At 42.1% G+C, this 22,338-nt stretch overlaps 1 protein-coding gene across 1 annotated transcript; it reads left to right on the top strand.

Moving 5' to 3' along the window:
- Positions 1-1,590: 1,590 nt before the first annotated feature.
- On the top strand, positions 1,591-13,585 carry MDH1 (malate dehydrogenase 1). Its single transcript, XM_080342743.1, has 9 exons — positions 1,591-1,628; positions 7,298-7,396; positions 7,707-7,803; positions 8,719-8,894; positions 10,264-10,386; positions 10,519-10,695; positions 12,274-12,387; positions 12,573-12,662; positions 13,013-13,585. The coding sequence occupies exons 1-9, from the start codon at positions 1,626-1,628 to the stop codon at positions 13,136-13,138; spliced, it is 1,005 nt and encodes a 334-aa protein (XP_080198869.1). The 5' UTR covers positions 1,591-1,625; the 3' UTR covers positions 13,139-13,585.
- Positions 13,586-22,338: the final 8,753 nt, after the last annotated feature.

Raw genomic sequence — 22,338 nt, forward strand, 5'->3', positions numbered from 1 at the left:
CACAATTAGCAACAAGACTCGCTAAAATTAGAACACTTTGCATAACGAATGTAAATATTTATGTTTTACACCCACTGCCCTAAAGGAGTAACTTATTTCTGCCTGATTACTGAAGGAGAAATTGCATTAAGTGTACATGCTGTTTAGACTCTTTTTCAAAAAAATAAATACAATCGACTATAAGGACTAAAATAAGATTTAAAAATAATCCTATAGAAAAATATTCAGACAAGTGCAACTTCAATAGACTATAGTAAATTACAGAATTTGCTCAAGAAGGAACCCTGCCAGTATTTGAGGAAAAAAATAAATCAGCTGTGCCATCCGATTCTCTTTTACAGCATAGCAATACAGTTTAAGAATCTGTGGAGTCTTGCTGAAATATTTATGCCAGTATCAGCTTCACTTTAGGCACAGATCAAAAGAGTTTACTTCAGTCAACAATCTAAAATGTAACTAAATTAATCGTTTTCTTTTTGTACACTAATTTAGTCACACTGTTTTAACAGCAGCATAACACAGGTAAGCCCCCCAGTTCTCCCTGCTGCAAGTACATAAAAGGAAACGGCCAAGCGCAAGCTGACAGGATTTAGTAAATTTTAAGCATAGCTATGCACCTTCTCCGGAAGGGATGAAAGAAACGTGTCACAAGCGGCAGGGAGGAGGGGAAGCGAGGGAAGGAACACGGAACGGGCACAGGAGCCAAAGGCAGTGCCCGAGGGCGGCAGCCCGGGGCTCCCGAGGGCCTGCAGACAACTGCCCGGGCAGAGGCCGCGCTTGAGGGAGGAAGGCAAAGGGAAGGCTCTGCCCGCCCTCACCGCGCCCAGAGCTCGGCCTGAGCGGCTCCTCTCTGCCAGCTTCACTGAGGCGACTGGCGCTGCCCAAGGGCCGCACACCGCCGGTGGGGCGGGGAGCTACAGGTAGCGCCCGGAAGTGGCCCTGGCCCCCCCGAGCTGCCCACCCCAGAGAAGGGCCCGGCCCGGCCCGGCCCGGCCCGGCCCGGCCAGGCCAGGCCAGGCCAGGCCGCGCCGCCGAACCCACCGAGCGCTCCGGGGACATGAGCCGGGGGAGGACGGCGCGCGCCGCTCCCCGTCACCTAGCAACCGCAGAAGCACCGCACCTGCGCACGCGCAGCGTCCGCGCACGCTCGCGGCGCTTAAACGCTGTGCCCGCGCGTGAACATAAGGCGCCAATGTCGGCGCCTTGCCTGGCGCATGCGCACACCGAAACACCCGCGCTGCCGCAAGTCCCTGGCGCTCACCGTCCGAGAGCGCAGGCGCAAGGAAGGGAGCTGCCTGTTGCCCCCTAGCGGCTCTCAGCAGAGCTGATCTCGGGACCCGCGTTGCGCTTCAATGAATGGGGCAAGGGGGAGGCGGGTCACGCCTGCCACGCCGCCAATAGCGTCCGGGGGCGAGGCGCGCGCGCCCCGAGGCACGCTGGGAGTTGTAGTTCTCGGCGAGCTCTGAGCTGCGCGGGGCAGCGGGAGCTGCGACTACAGCCCCCAGGCGGCCGCGCGCGGCGGGCTCGCCCCGCCCCTCCGCGGTACCTCAGAGCCGCGCTGCCGCCGCTCCAGTCGCGCTGTAGAGGTGACCTCGAGGCTGACGGACCCGCTGCTCCTCTCAGCCATGGTCGGTACCGCTCCCCGAGCCAGTGGCCCGTCCTTTAGGCGGCGGTTGGGGCAGGGTGACGGCGGGCCGCGCCGCGTCGGCGGGGCGATCGGGACGGGACTGCTGTCAGGTGGAGGTGGCTGCGAAATGGCGCCGGCTCTCCCTCTCCTCCTCCTCACCAGGCGGGCTCTGATGTCGGGCTGCGCTGCCGCAAGGCCCTGGGGGATGACTTGAAGGTGCTCTTGGCACCCGCGAAGAAACGGGCCCGGAGGCGGCGGCCCGGGGCTCCCGTCAGCTCCGCGGCGGGGTGACCTTCTTCCAGCCCGGGGACTTGGAGGTCGATGTCGGCCCCCGGCGTGCTGGCCTGCTCTCGGCGTAGAGGACGAGCAGGGGAGGTCAGGCTGTGGTATTGTTGGGGTCACCCCGCCGAGGCGGAGCGAACCTCCTTGGCCTGGAGCTGGCCCTTCGGGCTTTAATCGCGGCTTTTCCTAAAGCCAGCCTCTCTGTGAGCCCCGGGGTTGGCGACGTTGCCTTCGAGAAGATGGGGATGCCTGCTCCTTAATTTCATGAGATATTAAAGGTTTTATGCGCAATTTTGAGTTAGCTCAAGGGGAAATGACTGTAAAACGTTTTCCTCCCTTGTTTCATCTCTGCTTGCTGTCAGAATTTCAGCTATTTCTGTAGGTTCTCCAAACTGTTAAGGAGTCCTTCTAGTTCTGCTCTGAGGTTACTGGAGCACTTTGGTAATCTGTGGCATATATATATATATATATATATATATATGCACACACACACACATTTGCACAGAGACGTTGCTTTCCTTTATAATCATGAAGACATCTCCATGTTTTTCTAGAATTTATACCCTGTTATCTGAACCCTAATTTTTAGTACTTTTCTATAGAAAAGATGCTTGCATGTTCTGAAACCTGGCTTATTATTTCAGCTATACCCTAAAAAATACCAGAATCTGTAGACATTATCTATTCTACTTCTATACTCTTTCTATTCAAAATATGTATTCTCAGGAGTGATCATAAGACTGCAGGTTTTGGTTTGCACTTGTGCTTTCAAAACGTTGGCTACCATGAATTTGCTGGTCTCCAGAAGAACTGCTCTTTGAAACTTACTTTGCACAGACTTTTTAAGATGTCACTGTTTTTTACTGTACTTTAACTATTCCAGTTATGCATTTGGCATTGGGAAAAGGCTTTAAACTTCTAAAAAAATGGAATAAGCTTTTAAGGGCACCTGTCTCAAGGTCATTTCTTATAGAAATAATTCCTTTGGAACTCAGTCTATGAACCACAGTGCTGCTGGGGTGGCAAAAGTGCGTAACTGCCTTGCTGATACTTTCTACCACTCTTCCAAATACATTTATTGCCACTGAAACTCTGCTTTAAACAGGGAAGAGCGAAGAGAAAGTTTGTTAGGCAGGCCTTAGGCTTTTGAGGAGATAATAGTTTACTTTAATGCTTAAAGCATTGTTGTCAAGCAAGGTGGTATGGCTTAGTTGGCTTTAATATACAGGAATGACCTTAGGTTGTTGATATTTTACAGATAATTGAGTTTATCAGTAATAATCTTTATAGAGGTTTTTCATAACTGTAATTAGTAATGCAAGGTCCACCACTTCTCTAGACAGGACATAGATTCATATTACAATTTTCATATTACACTTTTACTTACCTTTGTAACCTCCTGAATCAGTTTTGCAATGTAGTGCTGTTTTCATGTATGGCACTGATATTTTATCATCAGCACTATGACAGAGGTAATTTAGGCACCATATTCTTAAGCCAAAGTATGTGTGGGGGGAGGGCAGCCCACAGGTTCCTCTCTTGATATTGGAAGCTTTATTTTTATCTGTGATAATTTAGGAGGAGGATAAATCCTGTGTGTTCGCTGAATTAGAGAGAGAAAGGTATCTGGGGATGTAATGTTCACTTTTTTTTTTTCCTTCTATTTTATTACCTTTACTAGCCTTTCAGTTTCTTGAAACTTTTAAACTATACATTGGCTGTATGTGAATTGGGGAAGGTTTTGAAACTAAAGCTCAGTTAGCTGTTGTTTAATTTGCCTCTAGTTCTTATATACCTGAGAGTGAGTGAAGGTCACCTCTGTAGTTACCACAACATGAAACTATTCTTATCGAAGCCCAGCACAGGAGCCAAGTCACAGATTAAAGTGCCTGAACATTAATTTGTGCAGCCTACAACTTCCATTGGGGAGCTTCTCATTTCTCTAAACATCCAACCTCAAATGCTCAGTGTTACCAATTTTTATATGTGATGTAAGTTTTTCCAGGGAGAGTTAACTATGTTTTGTTAAAAGTACAACATTTTTAGCTTGATAATCTAGCTCCTGGAATCAAGGGAAATAATGAAATTGCTCACAGTTGGTGCAGCAACAAGGGGATTTGGGGAAAACTTGTATGCCAATCCAGTGTACTGAAGGTTTGGAGGGAAAAAACCAAACCAAAACACCACCACACCACCAAAACAAAAAAAAAACACCACCAAAAAAAAAAAGTAGGCAGTATTCCTCACTTTATTTTAGCTTATGTTTTTTCCTCCCTGCTCCAGCCCAAAATGGGGGAAGAACAGGAAGGATGGTAGTAAACAAACATAATTTTTTTAAGAAGGTGCAGCTGAGTCATGACTGAAGGACTTTTATTTTTGTAACAACACTAAATGTTAAGTCTGTCTCAGTAAAAAGAAAAAGAAAAAAAGAAAACAGACCTACCTCTTTGCTTTTTATCTTCCATTCCTTCCCTTTCCTGTTGTTATGCTGAATACTCACCATAATGCTAGCACATAGGTTGACATTTTATATTTTTAAATCTGATTAGCTTACAGAATGCACACACTGAAAAAATTCTTGTTGACTTTCCCCTTTTGTGACTCTACTTCAGATTGGCTCACAGGTTGCAATGGAGAAAGAGCCCGACTTCTTAAAATCTTCATTCCATTCACTAGAAATTCAGAGATGACTTCACAATTGATTTTACATACCATATAATTCAAAGAAAGTGTGTTCTGTTCTGTGCGAGTTCCAGGATTACTTTTTACATACTGCTGATATGGGATTTTACCAGGTTAAGGCTTTGCAGCACAATAACTTTACAGTACTTATTTTCCAAGCTAATATGATTAGCTGCTTTAAAAGAGCTTTCATTGTTCCAGTTATATAAATAAAATGTAGATTCTCCTTAAAAATGTGCTGAAAAGCTGGCTTTAAAATCTCATACATATCATAGTCTGTGCTGTCGATCATCTTTCAAACATTGTGGTACATTTGTAGGCTATAATGTTCCTTCCAAAGAATAGTGTACCAAAACTACTTTTGAGATTTAAAACTGAGAATCAATTGTCTGCTCTCCTTCCCCCTCCTTGCTGAGTTCTGACGAGGTGTGAGAGGATGAGACTCTCAACAGGATAGGTTCAAAAGAACATAAAGCAGTTCAACTCCATAACTGGTAGCCATTTAACCAAAAATTTAAATAATCATTCCCATTACAAAGGCAAAATCATGTTGAGGTCTAAATCTGTGAATTCAGTAATTTAACTTCATCACTTATGCTTGTGTTATGTAGCATGTGTTAAAATGGGATAAGTGGCCTAATTTTTATAGCTATCTAATGCTAGTTTGATGAAGCTGTGCTTGGCTGGCCACTTCTGCGTAAAGAATACACTCAGATCCCCAAATGGTTTTCCTATAAATGTCAGTGACAGGAGTGTTGGTTGGGAAGGATCTCTAGAGGTCATGCAGTCTGACCTCTTTCTTGCTCTAAGTCTGAAGGTTGCCCAGTCCAACCTAAAAGCAAGGTGTTTGCCACTGCTAATCATGTCATACAAGTTGTTTGTTTTTTTTTTTGTCTGGGTCTTGAAAACCACTGAAGATGAAGGTTGCACAGATTCTTGGGATATCCTGTTCCAGTGCAGCAGTACCACTCTAATCAAGAATTTTTCTCTTAATTTGTGGCTGTTGCCCACTGTTCTGCCATCTGCTGCTACTGAGAGGTGTTTGGCAGCATTATTTTTCTAACGTTTCTTGAAGTTGTAGTAGGCTCCTGTTAGATCACCCCTTATCTCTATCTTTCTAGACTATGCCCAGCTCCCTCAGCCTTGTCTTACAGGATGTGAACTCAGAGTCCCAAAACTGGACTCAGTATTCCAGCTGCAACCTCACCAGCACTAAGTGAATTGCCTACCTTTGCTCTGCAAGCTACGCTTTTCATACTGTATGCAGTATGCATACTGCAGTATGCATTCATACCACTATGCAATTAAATCACTTCAGACGTAACTGAATGTGGAGGATATTTTGTCCATAACTCAGATGATCATCTTCTAATTATTTGGAATAGTGTGTATGACATTCCAGCAGGCTGGTTCCTGTCCTAGCACAATCTGCCCCAGTTCAGTTGCCCCTAGGGAAAAATTGAGATACAAAAAACAGCCTTACAAAGTATTGGTTTGTGAACAGCCTTTGGTATGTTATCCCTTTCTGTAGAACCATAGAATGGTTTGGGTTGCAAGGGACCTTCAAAGCTCATCTAGTCCAACCACCCTGCCATGAGCAAGTGCATCTTCACCTAGATCAGGTTGCTTGAGCTCCGTCCAGCCTGGCCTTGAATGTTGCCAGGGATGGGGCATCTGCCACATCTCTGGGCAACCTGGACCAGTGTTTCACCACCCTCATTGTAAAAAATTTCTTCCTTATATCTAGTCTGACTATCCTATTTTAGTTCAAAACCATCACCCCTTGTCCTATTGCAGCAGGCTCTGCTAAAAAGTCTGTCCCCATCTTTCTTACAGGCCACTTTTTGAGTACTGAAAGGCCACAATAAGGTCTTCCTGGAGCCTTCTCCAGGCTGAACAACCTCAACTCTCTCTGCCTTCTATTGTCAATATTAAATAACATCTGGAGTTCTCCAAGTACTGGTTTTGCTTAACAAAATGGGCTTTTGCTATAGGGTAACCCATTTTTTTCCCCCCCTTATTTGCAGTATGGTGGCGGTCTTCTCCCAGTCTTTTGGAGTTTTGGGTCAGTTTGACAATGGGCAGTTCTATTATGGATATTAGTGTCTGTATTTGTCCATAATTTAGCTTTTGTCTTGTAGATTTATTAAATTGCTGCATAACCGTTTAGTGAGCCAGTACTTTTAAGTCCACTAGTTTCCTTGCTTTCTGGCATTCAGTAAGTTCTTGGTTGCAAGTAAGCATTAAAAATTCTTAATGGAAACAGCTCTCAAAATGGGAAGAATCTGAGAACTGATGAAAGTGTGGCAGCTCCTAAAACTTGTGTAATAAGTATGAAGTCTGAATGGGTAATCTAATGAATGGGTGCATGTTGAAACACATTACACTAAACAGGCAGTGTTGTTAAAAGGAATACAAAATTTTTCAGATTGTCATTCCTGGCATTTTGGAAGCTTTTCCTGGGGCAATTATTAGGGATATTTTTGCAAATGTGGTCTGTTTCTCTAAATCATTAGAGAAATTGCTGGTACTTTTAGCAGAAGTATGATCCCAGGAGCAGGCCCTGATCTACATTTAAGTGCATACTTTGATCCAGGTTAAATAATTATAACCTTATTTCTGTAGTAGATGTTAATTATTACCATTCTCAGATAGTGTGAGCCTGCAGTGTGTAGCTGTGGGTAAGTCTCTGTGACTTTCTTGCAGGGTGAACCTGTCAGAGTCCTGGTGACTGGAGCTGCTGGGCAGATTGCTTACTCGCTGCTCTACAGCATTGCCAAGGGAGATGTCTTTGGCAAAGACCAGGTAACTCTTATACTGAATTATCACTTGTTTCTGTTGCACAGTCATGAATAAGCTAATGTCAGAACTGCTGTCCCGGAGACTTGTTTTCTTGTATACACTTTGAATGGTTTGCCAATATGCATGTAATTTCTTCAAGTGGGGAAAATGGAGTCCTGCTATGTTTTACAAGTTTTCAGTTGTTGGTCATGCTGAAGTTTTTCTGTAAATGGATTTTAAGTCTTGCACAAGATAGCAGTTTCTAGCAGATAAAAAGATTCATTTTCAAAACAGATTACACCCAACTTACACAAAACCATTTATTTCTTTACAGCCTCTCATTCTTGTACTGCTGGATATCACCCCCATGATGACTGTATTGGAAGGTGTCGTGATGGAGTTGCAGGACTGTGCTCTACCACTGCTGAGAGGTGGTCAAAATAATTTTTGCTTATACCCACAAGATGTTCTAGTACAACTATTGCGTCTAGGAGTTCCTGTAGCTGACAGGAAGTAAAACAGAATAAAATATTACATGACTCTTTATTGGTTTTAAATGTTGTGGAAGATAATTTAATTTAACTTAGGCTGTAAGCTAGGAAGAATGTCATCAAATGAGTTTTGTGTAAAGAATTGACTACACAGATACCTTGGTATTGATATGTATCATCTAATCTGGGTTGTCAGCATGTGCAACAGATTGTCAGATACTTGTGCATTCATGCATTGTATTTCTGGCGTAGTAGTAAAACAACATTGAATCTTTAGATACGTCAAGATGCCTTTACTAAGTAAAAAAAAATCAGTCTTTAGAAATATCATCTGCATAAAGACATATGCTCAAAAATCACTCATCAAGTTGTGCAAACAAGTTCTGATAAACAAGCAGAAAGAAGCAAGTACATGCTGCTGTAATTATTACAGTACTTAAAAAAAAGGCATGTAGCTACCTGGTTTTCTACAAATCAAACCTTATTTGGTTTGAATTGCTAAAGGGAGAGGAAAACTTTTGTAAAAGTGAAGAATAGCATATGCACATATGTATATATATTTAGATAGAGACACATGAAATAGATCTTTTTCCATAGATTTCATCTGTGTTCTCAGAATTTATATCTAAAGCTTTAGATAAATATTCGTATATATAAACTGTTTACTAGCAAGTATTTAATCTGTGGAGTTAGGGCCAAATGACTGTACTTATATTTTTTTTTTTAATGGAAAGATGGTAGTGTTGTCAGATCAGATTATATACTATTTATGAACCAGAGAATATTCCTGCTGACGCTTTGCCATGAGTATTTATCTGAGATTTTTTCTCCTCCCTCCCTTTCCTTTTTTTTTAGAGGTCATTCCAACAGACAAGGAGGAAGTTGCCTTCAAAGACCTTGACATAGCAATTCTGGTTGGCTCCATGCCAAGGAGGGAGGGCATGGAGAGGAAGGACTTACTCAAAGCAAATGTCAAAATTTTCAAGTCTCAGGGTGCAGCCTTGGACAAGTATGCCAAAAAGACTGTCAAGGTGAATATAGGATCTGAATCTTAAAAATTAATTTTCCAAGTTATGTAGAGATCTAAATACATTGTAGAATGATATTGCGTAAGCAGGAGCCTATTCAGTGCAGACATTCCTTTCCTTAAGCCCTGGAAAATACACTATGGTCAAGATTAAATGCGATACAGTATGTTACATAGGTAGATGATTTAGTCTTTAATTTATTCAGTGAAAAAGGTTTTATATTGTATTGCTGTAGTCCACACACACTTTGAACTGATTATCAGCAATTCCAAAAAAAAACCCTAAAAAACAAACCAAAACAACCCACCAAAACCCTACATTAAAAATAAAGCAGTGTTCTGCTCATTATTTCTCTTTTCTGGGAGAACTAAATTATCTGTGTGCAGCTGCCTACTCTATATCCATCTGTGGCTTTAACATAATGGCCCTTAACTTCAGTATCGATATGGAATTACAGTTGCACAAAAAAATCAGCTTTATCTGGGTTGTTTGCATCTTGGTCTTTGGAGCATGGAAGCTTTTAATTGTTCTCTCTCAGATTCCTTCAGCACAGTTAATGGGATCATGTGGCTTCTCTCCTACTGCTCTTAATCTCAAACCCAGACTCCAACTGTGCCTTGTAACTGACTTTTTAATGTCTGCTTCCTCTGCTCATGAACTTCCTACTGCTTCTAAAGACTTGTTTGCTTCTTTGTACAGTTGGAATAAAAGCTATCAATGTAACTATTGCAGAGTAATGGAAAATTTACTGCACTCACTTTTAAAAGGGGAAATACAAAGCAGATTAGTTTGTGTGATTGAAAGTATATGGAGCTTGATATTAATCATTTGAGGGACATGAATAGATGAAGGATGAATAAAAATCTGTTTTCCATAGTAATAAATTGATGTAAGTTCAGGCAATATTTTATTCCTAATTTCCTATCAACAATGAGGTAAGTAACTATTCTGGCTTTCTTAACTATCAAGCTGTGGCAGCCAGTCTAGGGACCGTTTAAAAGGTGATGGTGAAGTGACTGGGGTGACTAGTGTGTCTTGCTTGCTCTGTATCTAGTTAGCATGGCATTTGAAGCCAGGCTGTGAGTCAATGTGCAGATCTTCCTAGAAGTCTTGTTCTCTTTCACATTTGAATGTCGAATTGTAAGGAAAATACCTAGCTAGAATGTATTTTTCTATACAGTTATAAAAGACTCGGTGAATATGAACAATGCACATATTAAAAAAATCTTGTTGAAGACAACCAAGAGATTTAGAAAACTTAACTTTTCAATAGTTTCTTTGAAGGCAAAGTCATGTATTTCACTAGAGGGAGCTGTTTTGCAGAAGTAGCTGCTTTATCTTTTTACATTTCCCTTCCCCTTTCTTGCTTTAGGTTGTGGTAGTTGGGAATCCAGCAAATACTAACTGCCTGATTGCATCAAAGTCAGCCCCATCAATACCAAAGGAAAACTTCAGCTGCTTAACTCGTTTGGATCACAACAGAGCTAAATCTCAGGTAAAAAGGGCCCACTGAAAGTAGAATGCTTTCTGCTGTCTCTGCTAAATACAAACAGAGCAGTGCTTTCCAAGAAGCCTGTGAACTGAGAAGCTGAAATTGATACAATGGACATCTTTATTTTCTGATTAGATTGCTTTGAAACTTGGTGTGACTGCTAATGATGTGAAGAATGTCATCATCTGGGGCAACCACTCCTCCACTCAATATCCAGATGTTAACCATGCAAAAGTAAACATTAAAGGAAAGGAAGTTGGAATTTATGAAGCTATAAAAGATGACAGCTGGCTGAAGGGAGACTTTATCCTGGTAAGATCTTGTTTGTTTTAAATCATCACTTGTGCGTCTGCTTTCTCCTAACCTCATATGACATTGTAAACTATGTAAGTGACTTAGTGAAGCAGCTCGTCGTATCTCACTAGAACAAGTCATCTTGAGATAGCTTGTCTCTAGCAGTTACTTGCTCTTGAAAAATTCAATGTGCTATGAAACTTATGTAAATACCACTAGAAAATCCATTGGAATGCTAAAATGATTCAACAAAAATAATTTTGATCGTAGCTCAGGTGCAACTCATCTGACACACCAGCATTGTTGACTCTTCACTATTCACTTTGCAGGTGAAGCAGGATGATCTGTTTGCTGCTCCCCATGCACCAGAAAAGCCCAGCAGGCCTCCACCTGCACATGCATGCATGCATACACGTGCTTTCCAAATCTAAATCTTATGTCCTCGTCAGCAGCATTCTGAAAATTATTTTGAAAAAATTAGAAAACACCTGCAAATGTTTTAATGTAGGGTAGTAATAAATAATAATGTAGGCTAGTAAAGCAGAATAATAGTATTAATTGATCAAGAGCACAGGCTCCCTAAAGGCAATGTCAAGTGAGACAGGATTACTGAAGCCCTTGATGAACATGACTCCAAGTAGCTGTACTTTGCTTGGTATTGCAATGTTACTGTTGTGCAGACAGCCAGATACTCTTATCTTAGCCAAGGCACCTTTATTTGGGGACTGAGGATGTGTTTTGTCAAATGACCATGCTCTGTCCTGTCTCATTTTTGGATATAGCTTATTCCAGTTCATTCTTGTTCCTACAGAATAAATATTTGTATGCTGGCAACCAAAGTTCATGAGCCAGAGTGTAAGCAGAAACCTGTCCTTGGCCTTGATTGTGCCGTATCTTATGTGGACAAGGCACGTTACCGGTTTGGCCTTCTTAGGTACATTGTCATGCTGGTCTATGCTACAATACTTTGCCAAAGATAAGGGAATTACATAATTCCTGCTTTATAGACTGGGGTCTGGTTGACATAAAGTCTTACCAAAACATATTAAAAAAAAATAACGTATATATATATAAGGTTTAAGAAGCTATTCTAATTCTAAGAAACACAATTTTTCAGTACAAAATTTCTAAATATAAATTTGAGTATAGGGAGGTAGAATCAGCTGTCTTCAGGAATTAAATTAATTTTATTCATTAAATATAGTAGGACTGAGACCAGCAAGTAGTTAATGTTGGTATTCAGCACAAAAAAATTCCCAGTGTTACTCTGAGACATCTGTTAACTGTTGACATACATGAAGTCTCTTGGTGGTAAAAGCTTGAAACATCTGGTTGGAACGAGAGAAGTCAGTGGGTTGCTAGCTGTAAAACACATACTAAGAATCGAGACAGCCTCTGAAATATTTCATTATGTGCTTATCTTCGCAAGACTCTTCTAGATTGAGTTTCTGGATTGTGTGTTATGTTCATTTAGTAATAGAACTATATCTTGACTGACGAAAGGTGGTCTTTCCCCATGGCATTTACTAACAGCGTTTAAACTAAGCCATGATTTTGCTACTTTACAATTTAGCAGTTTTTTTTTCTTAATTGCAGACTGTTCAGCAACGTGGAGCAGCCGTTATTAAGGCTAGGAAGCTATCCAGTGCGATGTCAGCTGCCAAAGCTATCTGTGATCATGTGAGGGACATCTGGTTTGGCACTCCAGCGGTAAGATGTTACTGTTGAGTAAGTGCTTGTTTGTCCAATGCTTTGATTACATGCCAGTGTCTTTGACCTCAAGCACATATGTGAGAAAGGGAAGAATCTGTCTTTTTGTGAAATAAAGTGTGTCACAGGAGATGCTTGCTTCTAGCAGTGGGAAATGTATTTATCCATTCCTCTTCTGTTTTCAGGGGGAATTTGTTTCCATGGGAGTCATTTCTGATGGCAATTCTTATGGTGTTCCTGAAGACTTGCTATATTCATTCCCTGTTGTGATCAAGGTAACTAGATTGTATTTAAGTCTAAGTATATCCTGCAAGGACCTAGTTGAACTGTCAGATAAGCTTGTTAGCAGCAGTGCTTTAGTATGCAGCTTCTGGGACGTGGGGGTTTTAGCAGTCTTTCACATATGGGACCATTTTTCACCATTTTGTGGTAGTTGTACTAATACTAGAGTAGAATCTGACATGACTAGCTGGTGGTGGTTGTATTCTTTATCTGAAAACAAAATTAACTTCCACCTGATGTGTTTTTTAAGGCTGTAAACTAGGTTTCTTACGTTGCAGAGTTTCCAACAGGCTGAATGAAGCCTGTTCTCATATGAAGGGGGTTTTTGTCTGTTTTCAAACAGGACAAGATGTGGAAGTTTGTTGAAGGTCTTCCTATTAATGATTTTTCTCGTGAGAAGATGGAGCTGACTGCAAAAGAGTTAACTGAAGAGAAGGAGACTGCTGTGGAATTCCTCTCCAGTGCATGACTAGATGATGGAGAAATACAAAATAATTTAAGAGTGGAAGAATCTAAAAGTCGTCTCTAAGTCTGCTATCAAACACCGTTGCTATGTTCAAGGCAACCATTTGTGGCAATTGTGCATTTTAAAGTACATATGCTTACTGGTACTGTTGTGCCTATTTAGTTATTAGCAAAAAGATTGTTAAAGAAGTAAAACTAGTTGGTTGACCAAATTTGTTCTGTTCAATACTAGCTGCTTTCTGTTTATGATACAGGATAATTATTTGTCTCAGCCTTGGCTACTAACGCACAATCTCATTTTTTATTAGAATTTGGCACTATTGGCGCAAGTCGTAGTCCGTGACCACTTCATCATCCTGTGGCTTAACTCAAAATGAAATTAGAATGCCAATAGTTCTTGCACCTACTGTTCAGTGACTCAGGTCAATCACTGGACAGACTCAAGAATATACTGTTCACTCTGGTTATGCTTACAATGTTTGTCAATAGAAATATTAAAATGTTTAATCACAATAATGGCTAAGAGTAGTCTGTTGCAGTTTTATTTACATGTTTTAGTTAGGTAACTAGTAGAATTTGATAATAAAACATGAAAAACCCCAACACCCCGAAAGCCCATTTTAAGAAACTGAGGGAAACTAGTTTTAAGAAGCTTTATTGATGACCAGCACTTCATTTGTCTTTCCCAGGCAAAATTGCTTTATGTCAACATCACACACAAAAGCCTAAAGTCAGGTTTGTACTCCAGCACTACAATTCAAAAGCAGTGTTGATACTGTAGCTCAGCACTAATTTGATTGTAGCTTCAAAGCCTTTTGTCCCAGGAGACAAGTACTCACTTGGTTAAGACCAAGTGAGGTTAATATACTTTCTTAAGAGTGTTCCCGCAAATTTCAGGAAGGTTCAAATAGATTGTAGTTTAGTTACTCCTTTGCAAACACACAGGTGAATGTTGCTGTAAACTCTTCTCCTAAACTTCTGCTTTTTTGTTTCTACTGTAGTAATCTACCTTTTGTAGACTTTAAGGATTTAGAACAGATTTGTTGTTCTGGGAATTTCTTAGATATACTACCTGTTCTGTTTGTTTTCTAAGCATTTTAGATACCTCCCGCCCTGGTGCAGAGCTCAAACTCTCACAATATTGGGATTTTCTCATACACAGTGTCATTGCTAAGCTTTGGTCTGTCCTGTTCTAAGTGTTTCTGCCTTGTACTAAAGTAAATCTTGGGTCTGTCATATCTGGTGTCATCTCACTGCCCTTTTCTGGTTTGTTGTCATTAAATGAGGATTCAAGAAGTACAACTCTTTTTTTTTGACAACAAAAAAGCTTAAGCTGACTTCTAACTAAATTGAATAGTTTCTTTGAGGTTTTATCAACTAGAATATAAAGTAAATCAGCAAACATCAATAAGCTTATCTTTAAAAATAAGTCTGCTCTCAGAACTAACATTACTGTAGCTACTAAGTACAGTGACAGTAATGCAACAAAGATTTATTATACATAAATAGTTGAAAGGGAAAACAAGCATTTCAGAAAATGGGAATGTCTGCTGTAGCACAGGCCAGCTGGAGACAGGGTACAGTAAGTGAGTGCCTTGAATATTTATGAAGCAGTCATTGCAAGAACTTACACATGCTTTCAGTCTTAGGAACTGACAAGAAGTAAATACACTGTATTTTTTCTCTGTTTTTCTTATTGCTCTAAACCCCACGGAGAAATAATAAGAATTCTCCTGTATGTGTCTTTCACAGCAGTTTGGGAACTTGTGCAGAAATTAGGGAGGTAAGGAAAGTTGCCAGTGTGATGGCTGCATTCTGATGTTCCATACAAACTCTGTAAAATTGCATTTCAGCATGAACCTGGGGACCCAAGGAATTCATTCCAGTAATTACCATGCAACAGCTTATTTTAAGACAATATTTTTTTACAGGAGATAGCTACACTACACTGTTATTCAGTCTAAAAGTGCTACAGGCTAAGTAAAGCAAAGAGTACACATCTGTGCCTGAAAACCATAAATAAGGTAAGATAAATCCTGCTGGTGTGCAGTATGTTTCGTGCCATACCTGCAGAAACATCACAGTGTATGGAAGAAGCTTTTAAAAGAATCTGGAAGATCTGGCAACTTTGATACAAAAGTATCAGAAGTTATTCTTCAGTTAGTGTTGCATGCATTTTCAGTATATACTAACTTTCTCTGCAGGAAGGAATGTCACATCCACTTTTTACTTGCTGGTTACTTCCCCAAGAGAACAAAAGTTAGGGCTCATCAGCAACTCCCAAATGAGTACGTACAAACATACTTAGAGAAATGAATCCTGGGGGAAATTAAATTTGAATTGTAAGATCTGCTTCTGGGAGGTTTCTAGATGGAACAGCTGAGAACATGAGGGCTCCTGGCTGAGTCTGTGTGTTGGCAGAAAGGCTCCCAGAGAAGACTGGAGGCTTGAGTGTGACTGGCGTGCTTTGTCACGGAGTGCCTGGAAAACACAGATCCCAAATCCTCCCTTCGTGCTAGTGAAAGCTGTACAGGGCAGGCTGCTAGGCTGATCTCTTTGTGCTTTCATGACAGCTTTCCATTCCCATCAAAATTCCATTCTTACGAGAATATAAAAATAAAGCTTTTCTCCAAATGAGCAAGAAATGGATTCAAGTTCATCTCTCCTTGTTATCCTACCACAGCTATTCCTGCTGGTTTTTACAGTGACTGCAGGTAAAACTGAGAACTCCAGCTCTTACAGATGAATCCAAATCAACATCATGCTGATGCTCACCACAGAGTTTCACAGATTTGTAAGACATCATGTCGTATCAGGTAAATAGGATTTGAATCGCACTTCACACAAGGGAAGGCAAGAGAGCTTCTCTGGCAAGTGAAAAAGATGCAGCATGCTTTCAAAGCACCAGATTTATGAAACAGGAAAGTTGTCCTGGAAGTGTTTATTAGAATTATTTTTCTTCATCTTTTTGTCCCCAGTTTCCCATGCTTTGGGGACTTTTTTACATTTATAGGCACATTTTGAATTCCATATAGCAAGTCCTAGGGGATAACTATAGCTCAGTTGAAATGAAAGAACGTATGTAAATGTTACTATTTACGACTGAAAATGCTGATATTTCGTGTTCAAATACCAGAGTTTTAAAAAAAATATTCCACCAACTTTTTAAGTAGCAACTTTGCAGAAGCACATGACAAATGCTATTGCATCAGAACAGAAGCTGATCGGTCAGCTGCTTAAAATAAAATACAGTTACTGCAGGTAAGTAATTTTAGATAGACATATAGTCTTTAGCTTAGCCAGAAATAATCCCATTGTTTTGGTTTTATGAAATCTTTTCTTGTGCATATTAATTTATTGCTAAAAATTTAATTGCACAGATGCTTTCTTTTTCCAAGTCTGCTAACCACAATTGTCAAGTGGTTTGTAGCTAAATGACAAAGGATTTGCGCAGAGACCTTAGCCTGCTTGCTCTCAAAAAACACCGTGATCGTGCACCGGGAACTGACTTGTTGCTTAAACACATTAGAAGCTCAACTAAAGCCAACTCATGTTGAAGGCTCTGAGCTTTTGTTGACTCCTGGTGAAATATGCTGCATGAAAATCTGTGGCCACTCAGGGCTTCTCAGTCCTGTTGACTTCACACTATGATGACTCAGTTTCTCTCTGTGGCAGAAAACTCTGAATTGAGGCTATCCTGCTCCTGCGGTACCCACTCCCTCTCCTTACCCTCTGCATCACACCTGAAGAGCAAAGCTGGGGAAGAGGTGGCGCTCCCTCCCTAGCAGATGGCACTATTCCATACATTGTGCGCATCCGTATGCACACACGCTCACGTGTGCACAGTGGAAAACCTGTCTGGAGTTCAAAGGAGCCACTTGGCTGTCCTTACAAACCAAGACCTTCATGGCTATCATTAAGCTGCACAGATCAACCATGCAAGGTTTTATTGTAGCAGGTAACTAATAATGCTTGGGATGAAGGTGAGCTTTCGTTTTTTATCAGCGGCACTGGAGCCAGGATGTACCTGAGCATCCAGCCCAGCAGCTCAGGTCAGCCTCACTGAGTTGCTAGCCAGTTGTTGAGTGGTCATCCCTTAGCATTGGTGTGTTCAGCAGCAAAAGTGCACACATAGACGTGCGAAGGCAAAATGCCAAAAATGTCAACGGCTGAGAAAATACAAATTTCAGTTTGCTAAATTTTGGTCTCTGTTTTTTAAACCAAATTAGTATTTGTAAAGCCATAGAGCTGTGCTTTCCAGAGATTGAGCATAGGCCTGCGTTGTGAAATTTTCAGTGATTATATTCAAATATTCGGTTTTGCTTTCTCATTCATGAGTGTTTCTCAAGAAACATGGGCAGATTGACTCATTGTAAAATGAGACCAACAGTACACCTTGGCTGATGTGATCCTAGAGAAAACAAAACACAAAACAAACAAAAACTTTATATTATGATTTCCTAAGCCAGTGGGAACAGAATCCTTCCAAAGCTTGAGACAGAAGATTTAGGAAGCCACTAACAAGCCAGCATGGGAGTTATTTCAGGAGCAATTTGAATCCCTGCTGAAAGCCCACTGATGTAGACTTAATAATCTGACTGAAAACTGGTTCTATAAGAAACCAAACACAGCAACAGGCCTCTCCCGCAGACAGTGATGGGACTAAAAACCAGGGAAGACAGCTCAATAGGAAGCAAAAGGTGAGAGTCTGCAAAGTTTCTACTCTACTCGTCAGAAGGTGGTCATCTCACAGGTATACACTTGCTCCAGTGACTCCTGTGGACCTGAGGTGGGGGTCCCAGGAGAGGGGACCATCTTTGGGCTGACAACTGAGCAGCAGCTGTACAAGGAAGCGGCAGCTTCCTTGGTTGAGAAGGTGGCAATAGGAAGCTCTGACCATACCTTTGCACTTGCATAATCCTGGGAGGGGAAAAAAGACAACATCTGGGTTTTCTGCTTGAAGGAAAGAGTAATGAGTACTTTTAGCTAAATCTCTTCTGCACGGTGAGCTGACAACAGACACACGTTTTTTTTGTGAGGATGCCTGACAGAGGAGAGCATAGTGCAAGCCGTTTATACCAGCGGGCTGGAATGCAAGCCCCAATCAGAATTTTAAACAGAGTATGCGCCACTTCCTCAGCCTCACGAACATGGACATGTTGTGCTAATTCCCACTCAGACCTCCAGTTCTGGGGAAAAAAACCCACTTTGTCATAACCAGATTCTTCCTAGAGAAGCCCACTGAAGTTAAACTCAGAGGGAGTCCAAAAAGACAAAGAGCCAAGGAAGATGGGGAAGAATGAGGTTTATTTCTCAGCAGAGGTCATAGCAGAGACTTAACCCCTCAAAGGATCTTGATGTTTTCTGAGCTAAAAAAACAAACGAACAAGCAAAACAAATTAAAACGACAAAACCACCTTCCTACAAGGCAATGTTAACTTTTCTTTCTGATATTAAAAGCCAAGTTGACTACAAAATAAACAGAAGCCAGGACAGGTATGGCTGTGTTGTGCACATACCCCACTGGGAAATGAGGGTGTGTATTCGCAATGCCCATCACTCCCAGACAGATCAAGGATGGAGAAGGGCAGCACACATTAGATGAGTGAAAATACAGAGGTCTACTGGGGCTAAAAACCAGGGAAGACAGCTCAGTAGGAAGCAAAAGGTGAGAGTCTGCAACGTTTCTACTCTACCCGTCAGAAGGTGGTCATCTCACAGGTATACATTTGCTCCAGTGACTCCTGTGGACCTGAGATGGGGGTCCCAGGAGAGGGGACCTTCTTTGGGCTGACAACTGAGCAGCAGCTGTATAAGGAAGCGGCAGCTCCATCATGACCCAAGCAGCAATGAGCTCTGCCATCTGCTGAAAGCTCAGTTCCCAGAAGGAGGGGCAGGAGGTCAGCAGGGAACAGCTTGCAGTTAGTGCTGGTACAAGGGTCAGGTAGCCAGAGAGAGAGGTGATGTTCCTGGTTACACACCATAATTACGACATTACAGTGAAAGATAAGGTAGGTAGTTTTGGACTATTCCAAGTTGGGATTTTGTTGCATTCAAATCTTGCCATCCAGCCTTTCATGCGTTTCATGACTGAAAAAGGGCAGATTGTTTCCTAAAATAGTTGAAACTAATGGACGTGTCACTGCCCAGCTGTTTGCAGACTCAGAGTTCAAGAGCAGCAGCTTGATTTGACAAGCGCTTCCAGCGTGGGCTTGTTATCAGTTAGAGAAGGAAAAGTAGATTTGGCAACGTGCTGCCTTCATGCTGCACAGACATCAGGCAAGATGACATCTGACATCTGAAGCCTGTAAAGGACATTGCTAGTGCCAAGGTAGTTTTACCCAGGATGTCTGTTGGTGGAGAAACAACTGCAGCTTTCTGGAATGGTTGTCTTGCTGGTGGAGGCAAAGAGAGAGCAGAGTGGCAAGCACAACTCCAGGGGCTGCAGGTCTTTGTGCAGGTTGTTCCTAAGCAGGAAAACCTTGGAGAATTGTCCTACATAACTCCTACTTTGGAAGAGGGCAGTGCATGTATCTCTGGTGGGACTTTTTGCTAGAATAATAGTCTGCAATACTGGTATTTATCCCAGGATACTCTCAAGTGAAGCATTTTTTACATGGATCCTTGAGCTGAATGGTAAACGGTGCTTCTGGCTCTGCTTAGCAGGTTGGACAGAAGCAGAGACGGTTTTCTGCACGTACGGTGCTACTACTGCTGCTATGATGCTTTTTGGTGTTAGTGGTCTTCGCTGCCGAAACAGCCTTAAATCCAAAATAAATACATTAAACAAAAAAATTACCATGCAAGTTTTTTTGGAGCCTCCAGATGGAGCTAGTAGAGGGGGAGTCACACTGGGAGGAGTTTTTTTCCCTCAACCTGTGAGCCTGGAGGATTTCAATACTCGAGCAAAAGAAAACAGACAAATCTTCTTCGAGCTCTACAGTTACAAGCCTGGGGGCCCAGGAAACTCTTGGACAGGAGAGGAGAGATATGGGCTACTCCTCGTCCCCACCAATGTGGACACTTGCCTCCATCCAACAGAGGACATGTCTACACAAAAAGTAGTTTCTCCTTGGCAAGGAGTATAAACTCCAGAAACACGTTGTTTTAGACACGTGGTGCTAGCTCTGCTGGTGACCCTCTCTCCCATTCAGAAGCAGGAATAGCACTTGAGATCAAGTTATAAATTCAGGAAACACGTTCTGCTGCTGGCTCTGCAGAAGACATCCAGGTCAACAGCAGCCAGATAGCCCACCTTTGCCCCTCAGCTTCTTTTAGCTGATATTTTCAATGTGAATGCTGTCTGGAGGACCATGTTAAGGGTGTGGTCAGAGTTTCCTCCTAAGCACTTTGGAGAAGACAGGGTGGCTGTGCAGCAGGTGACACTGGTGTGAGATGCAAGCAGAGCAGGAAAGCTCAGCCACCTCTTAATCAACAAGTAAACCACAAAACAAGTAATCCTGAGCTATTAACTTATCCTCCCCTGAGAAGTTAAATACAGGTGTGGGTGGCTTTTGTGGGCTTTAAAGGTAAAAACTTTAAAGACTAGCAATGCTCCTCATTGTGAAATACTGTATTGCAAGAAATCTCAATGCTGTTTGGTAACAACTCTTTAGTGTGGAATGGTGGTGATGCTGGTGTTGATGCCTGCAGAGCAGAGCACCCTGCTCTATGATAAACATCTGCTTCCCCCAAGAAACAGTGAGAGTCTCAAAGTCCTGCCTTGCTGGGGATAAACCAAGGAGATGAACCACATAGAGACTGTCCAGAGGCCATCTCTGTGGGTTTTGGCCTTGTTGATGTCGCTGAACGGAAATACCCGGAGGACTAGAGGAGCCAGCCGGAGAGTTACCAGCCATTCCCATGTCTCTCTGCAAAGCCACAGATGAGGTTGGTTTTTTTTTGGCAAGCACTGGGAGATTCATTTGCACATTGCACAGAGAAATAACTAATACAGACTCCACATAAGCCATCGTTCTTTCTAGCTGCATCACTGCAAAAATGGACGTGGGATAAATTTTCTCTTTGGTGCTCAGTCTGATAAGAATAAAATCTGAGGAACCATTTGGACTCAGGTGCTACCAACCCATTTCCCCAGCTGACCTGCACTCCCCATAACTCAAGTGCTGGCACCACTTCCCCAGTGTGGTCCCAGCTTCCCCAGTGGGGCTGGGCTGTTGTTAATGGGATTTGCCCGCCCTGGCTGGCAGTAGGGGGCAGCAGCCAAGCGCTGCTGTTCAAAAGGATGGTGGAGGATCTGAAAGTTTTGGGGTTTCTACATCAGCCACTTATAATTTCCCTAGAAAGTCTTCTGTCACAGATGCTTTCTGAATTTATACTGATTCAAATTCTGTATCTGATGTCCATGCAGAATGCATCTGAAATTCAGGTACCTCCTACCCCAAATCCATGTGAATAGCTAAATATTAGGATTTTATTCTGCCAGACTATCACAAGTTTCCTGAAAGGAAAAGAGCTCTGTAGCAATATTTCTGGGGTTTGTTTGTTTGTTTTTGCATGAGCTTTCTATTATAAAAATACTACAAGTCTTTGTTATCTTGCTTGTCAGCAGCCAATAGTTCACTCAAATGTGTCATCACAGAATGTGCGTTTCTATTTCTGTTTCTCCATCTCTGTCCAGCACGGTGTGTGTGGATACCTTCCCAGCACTCCCACAGTTGTGTGTTATGCAGTGAAGAGGATGTTTTCGTTCTGTAGAGCAGAACCAACATCCACCTCTGCCATCTTTCCATGTACAAGAAGTAGTTTACAAAATGCCATCCCTCCCTCCCTTCTTTATATACCCCCTTTCCACAGTGGACAGAAACCCAGTTCACTGTCTCCCAAGCACACACGCCATTCACTGAAACCAAATCACACGAACTGCTCCAGCTCACGCCTGGAGCAATATTTAGGTAAGCATGTTGCTGTGACCATGGGGACACAGATGCTTAAATGTCTCCGATGTTTTGACAACTGATCTGTGAATAAACGGAACACATTGTACAACTTCTGGGGGCTGGCATCGCACTGAGCAAAGAAAGTGAGAGTTAAATGGAGGCAGGAGGTACAAGAAGCCAGAACACAGGATGGCAGGGCTGGATGATACTCGAGGTGTCTCACTGCTCCTGCCCTTGCCTGCCAATCTGCCTGCTCACAGCACAAGGAGGCAGCCAAGGGCCTCGGCAAAGCCGTGCCATGACT

Source organism: Nesoenas mayeri, assembly GCF_963082525.1.
Source record: "Nesoenas mayeri genome assembly, chromosome: 3".
In the NCBI taxonomy this organism is placed as follows: Eukaryota; Metazoa; Chordata; class Aves; order Columbiformes; family Columbidae; genus Nesoenas; species Nesoenas mayeri.

Coding starts and splice junctions, on each gene's coding strand:
- MDH1 (XM_080342743.1), top strand. Junction 10,387..10,518: donor ACAACAGAGCTAAATCTCAG/GTAAAAAGGGCC, acceptor TTTTCTGATTAG/ATTGCTTTGAAACTTGGTGT. Junction 10,696..12,273: donor TGAAGGGAGACTTTATCCTG/GTAAGATCTTGT, acceptor TCTTAATTGCAG/ACTGTTCAGCAACGTGGAGC.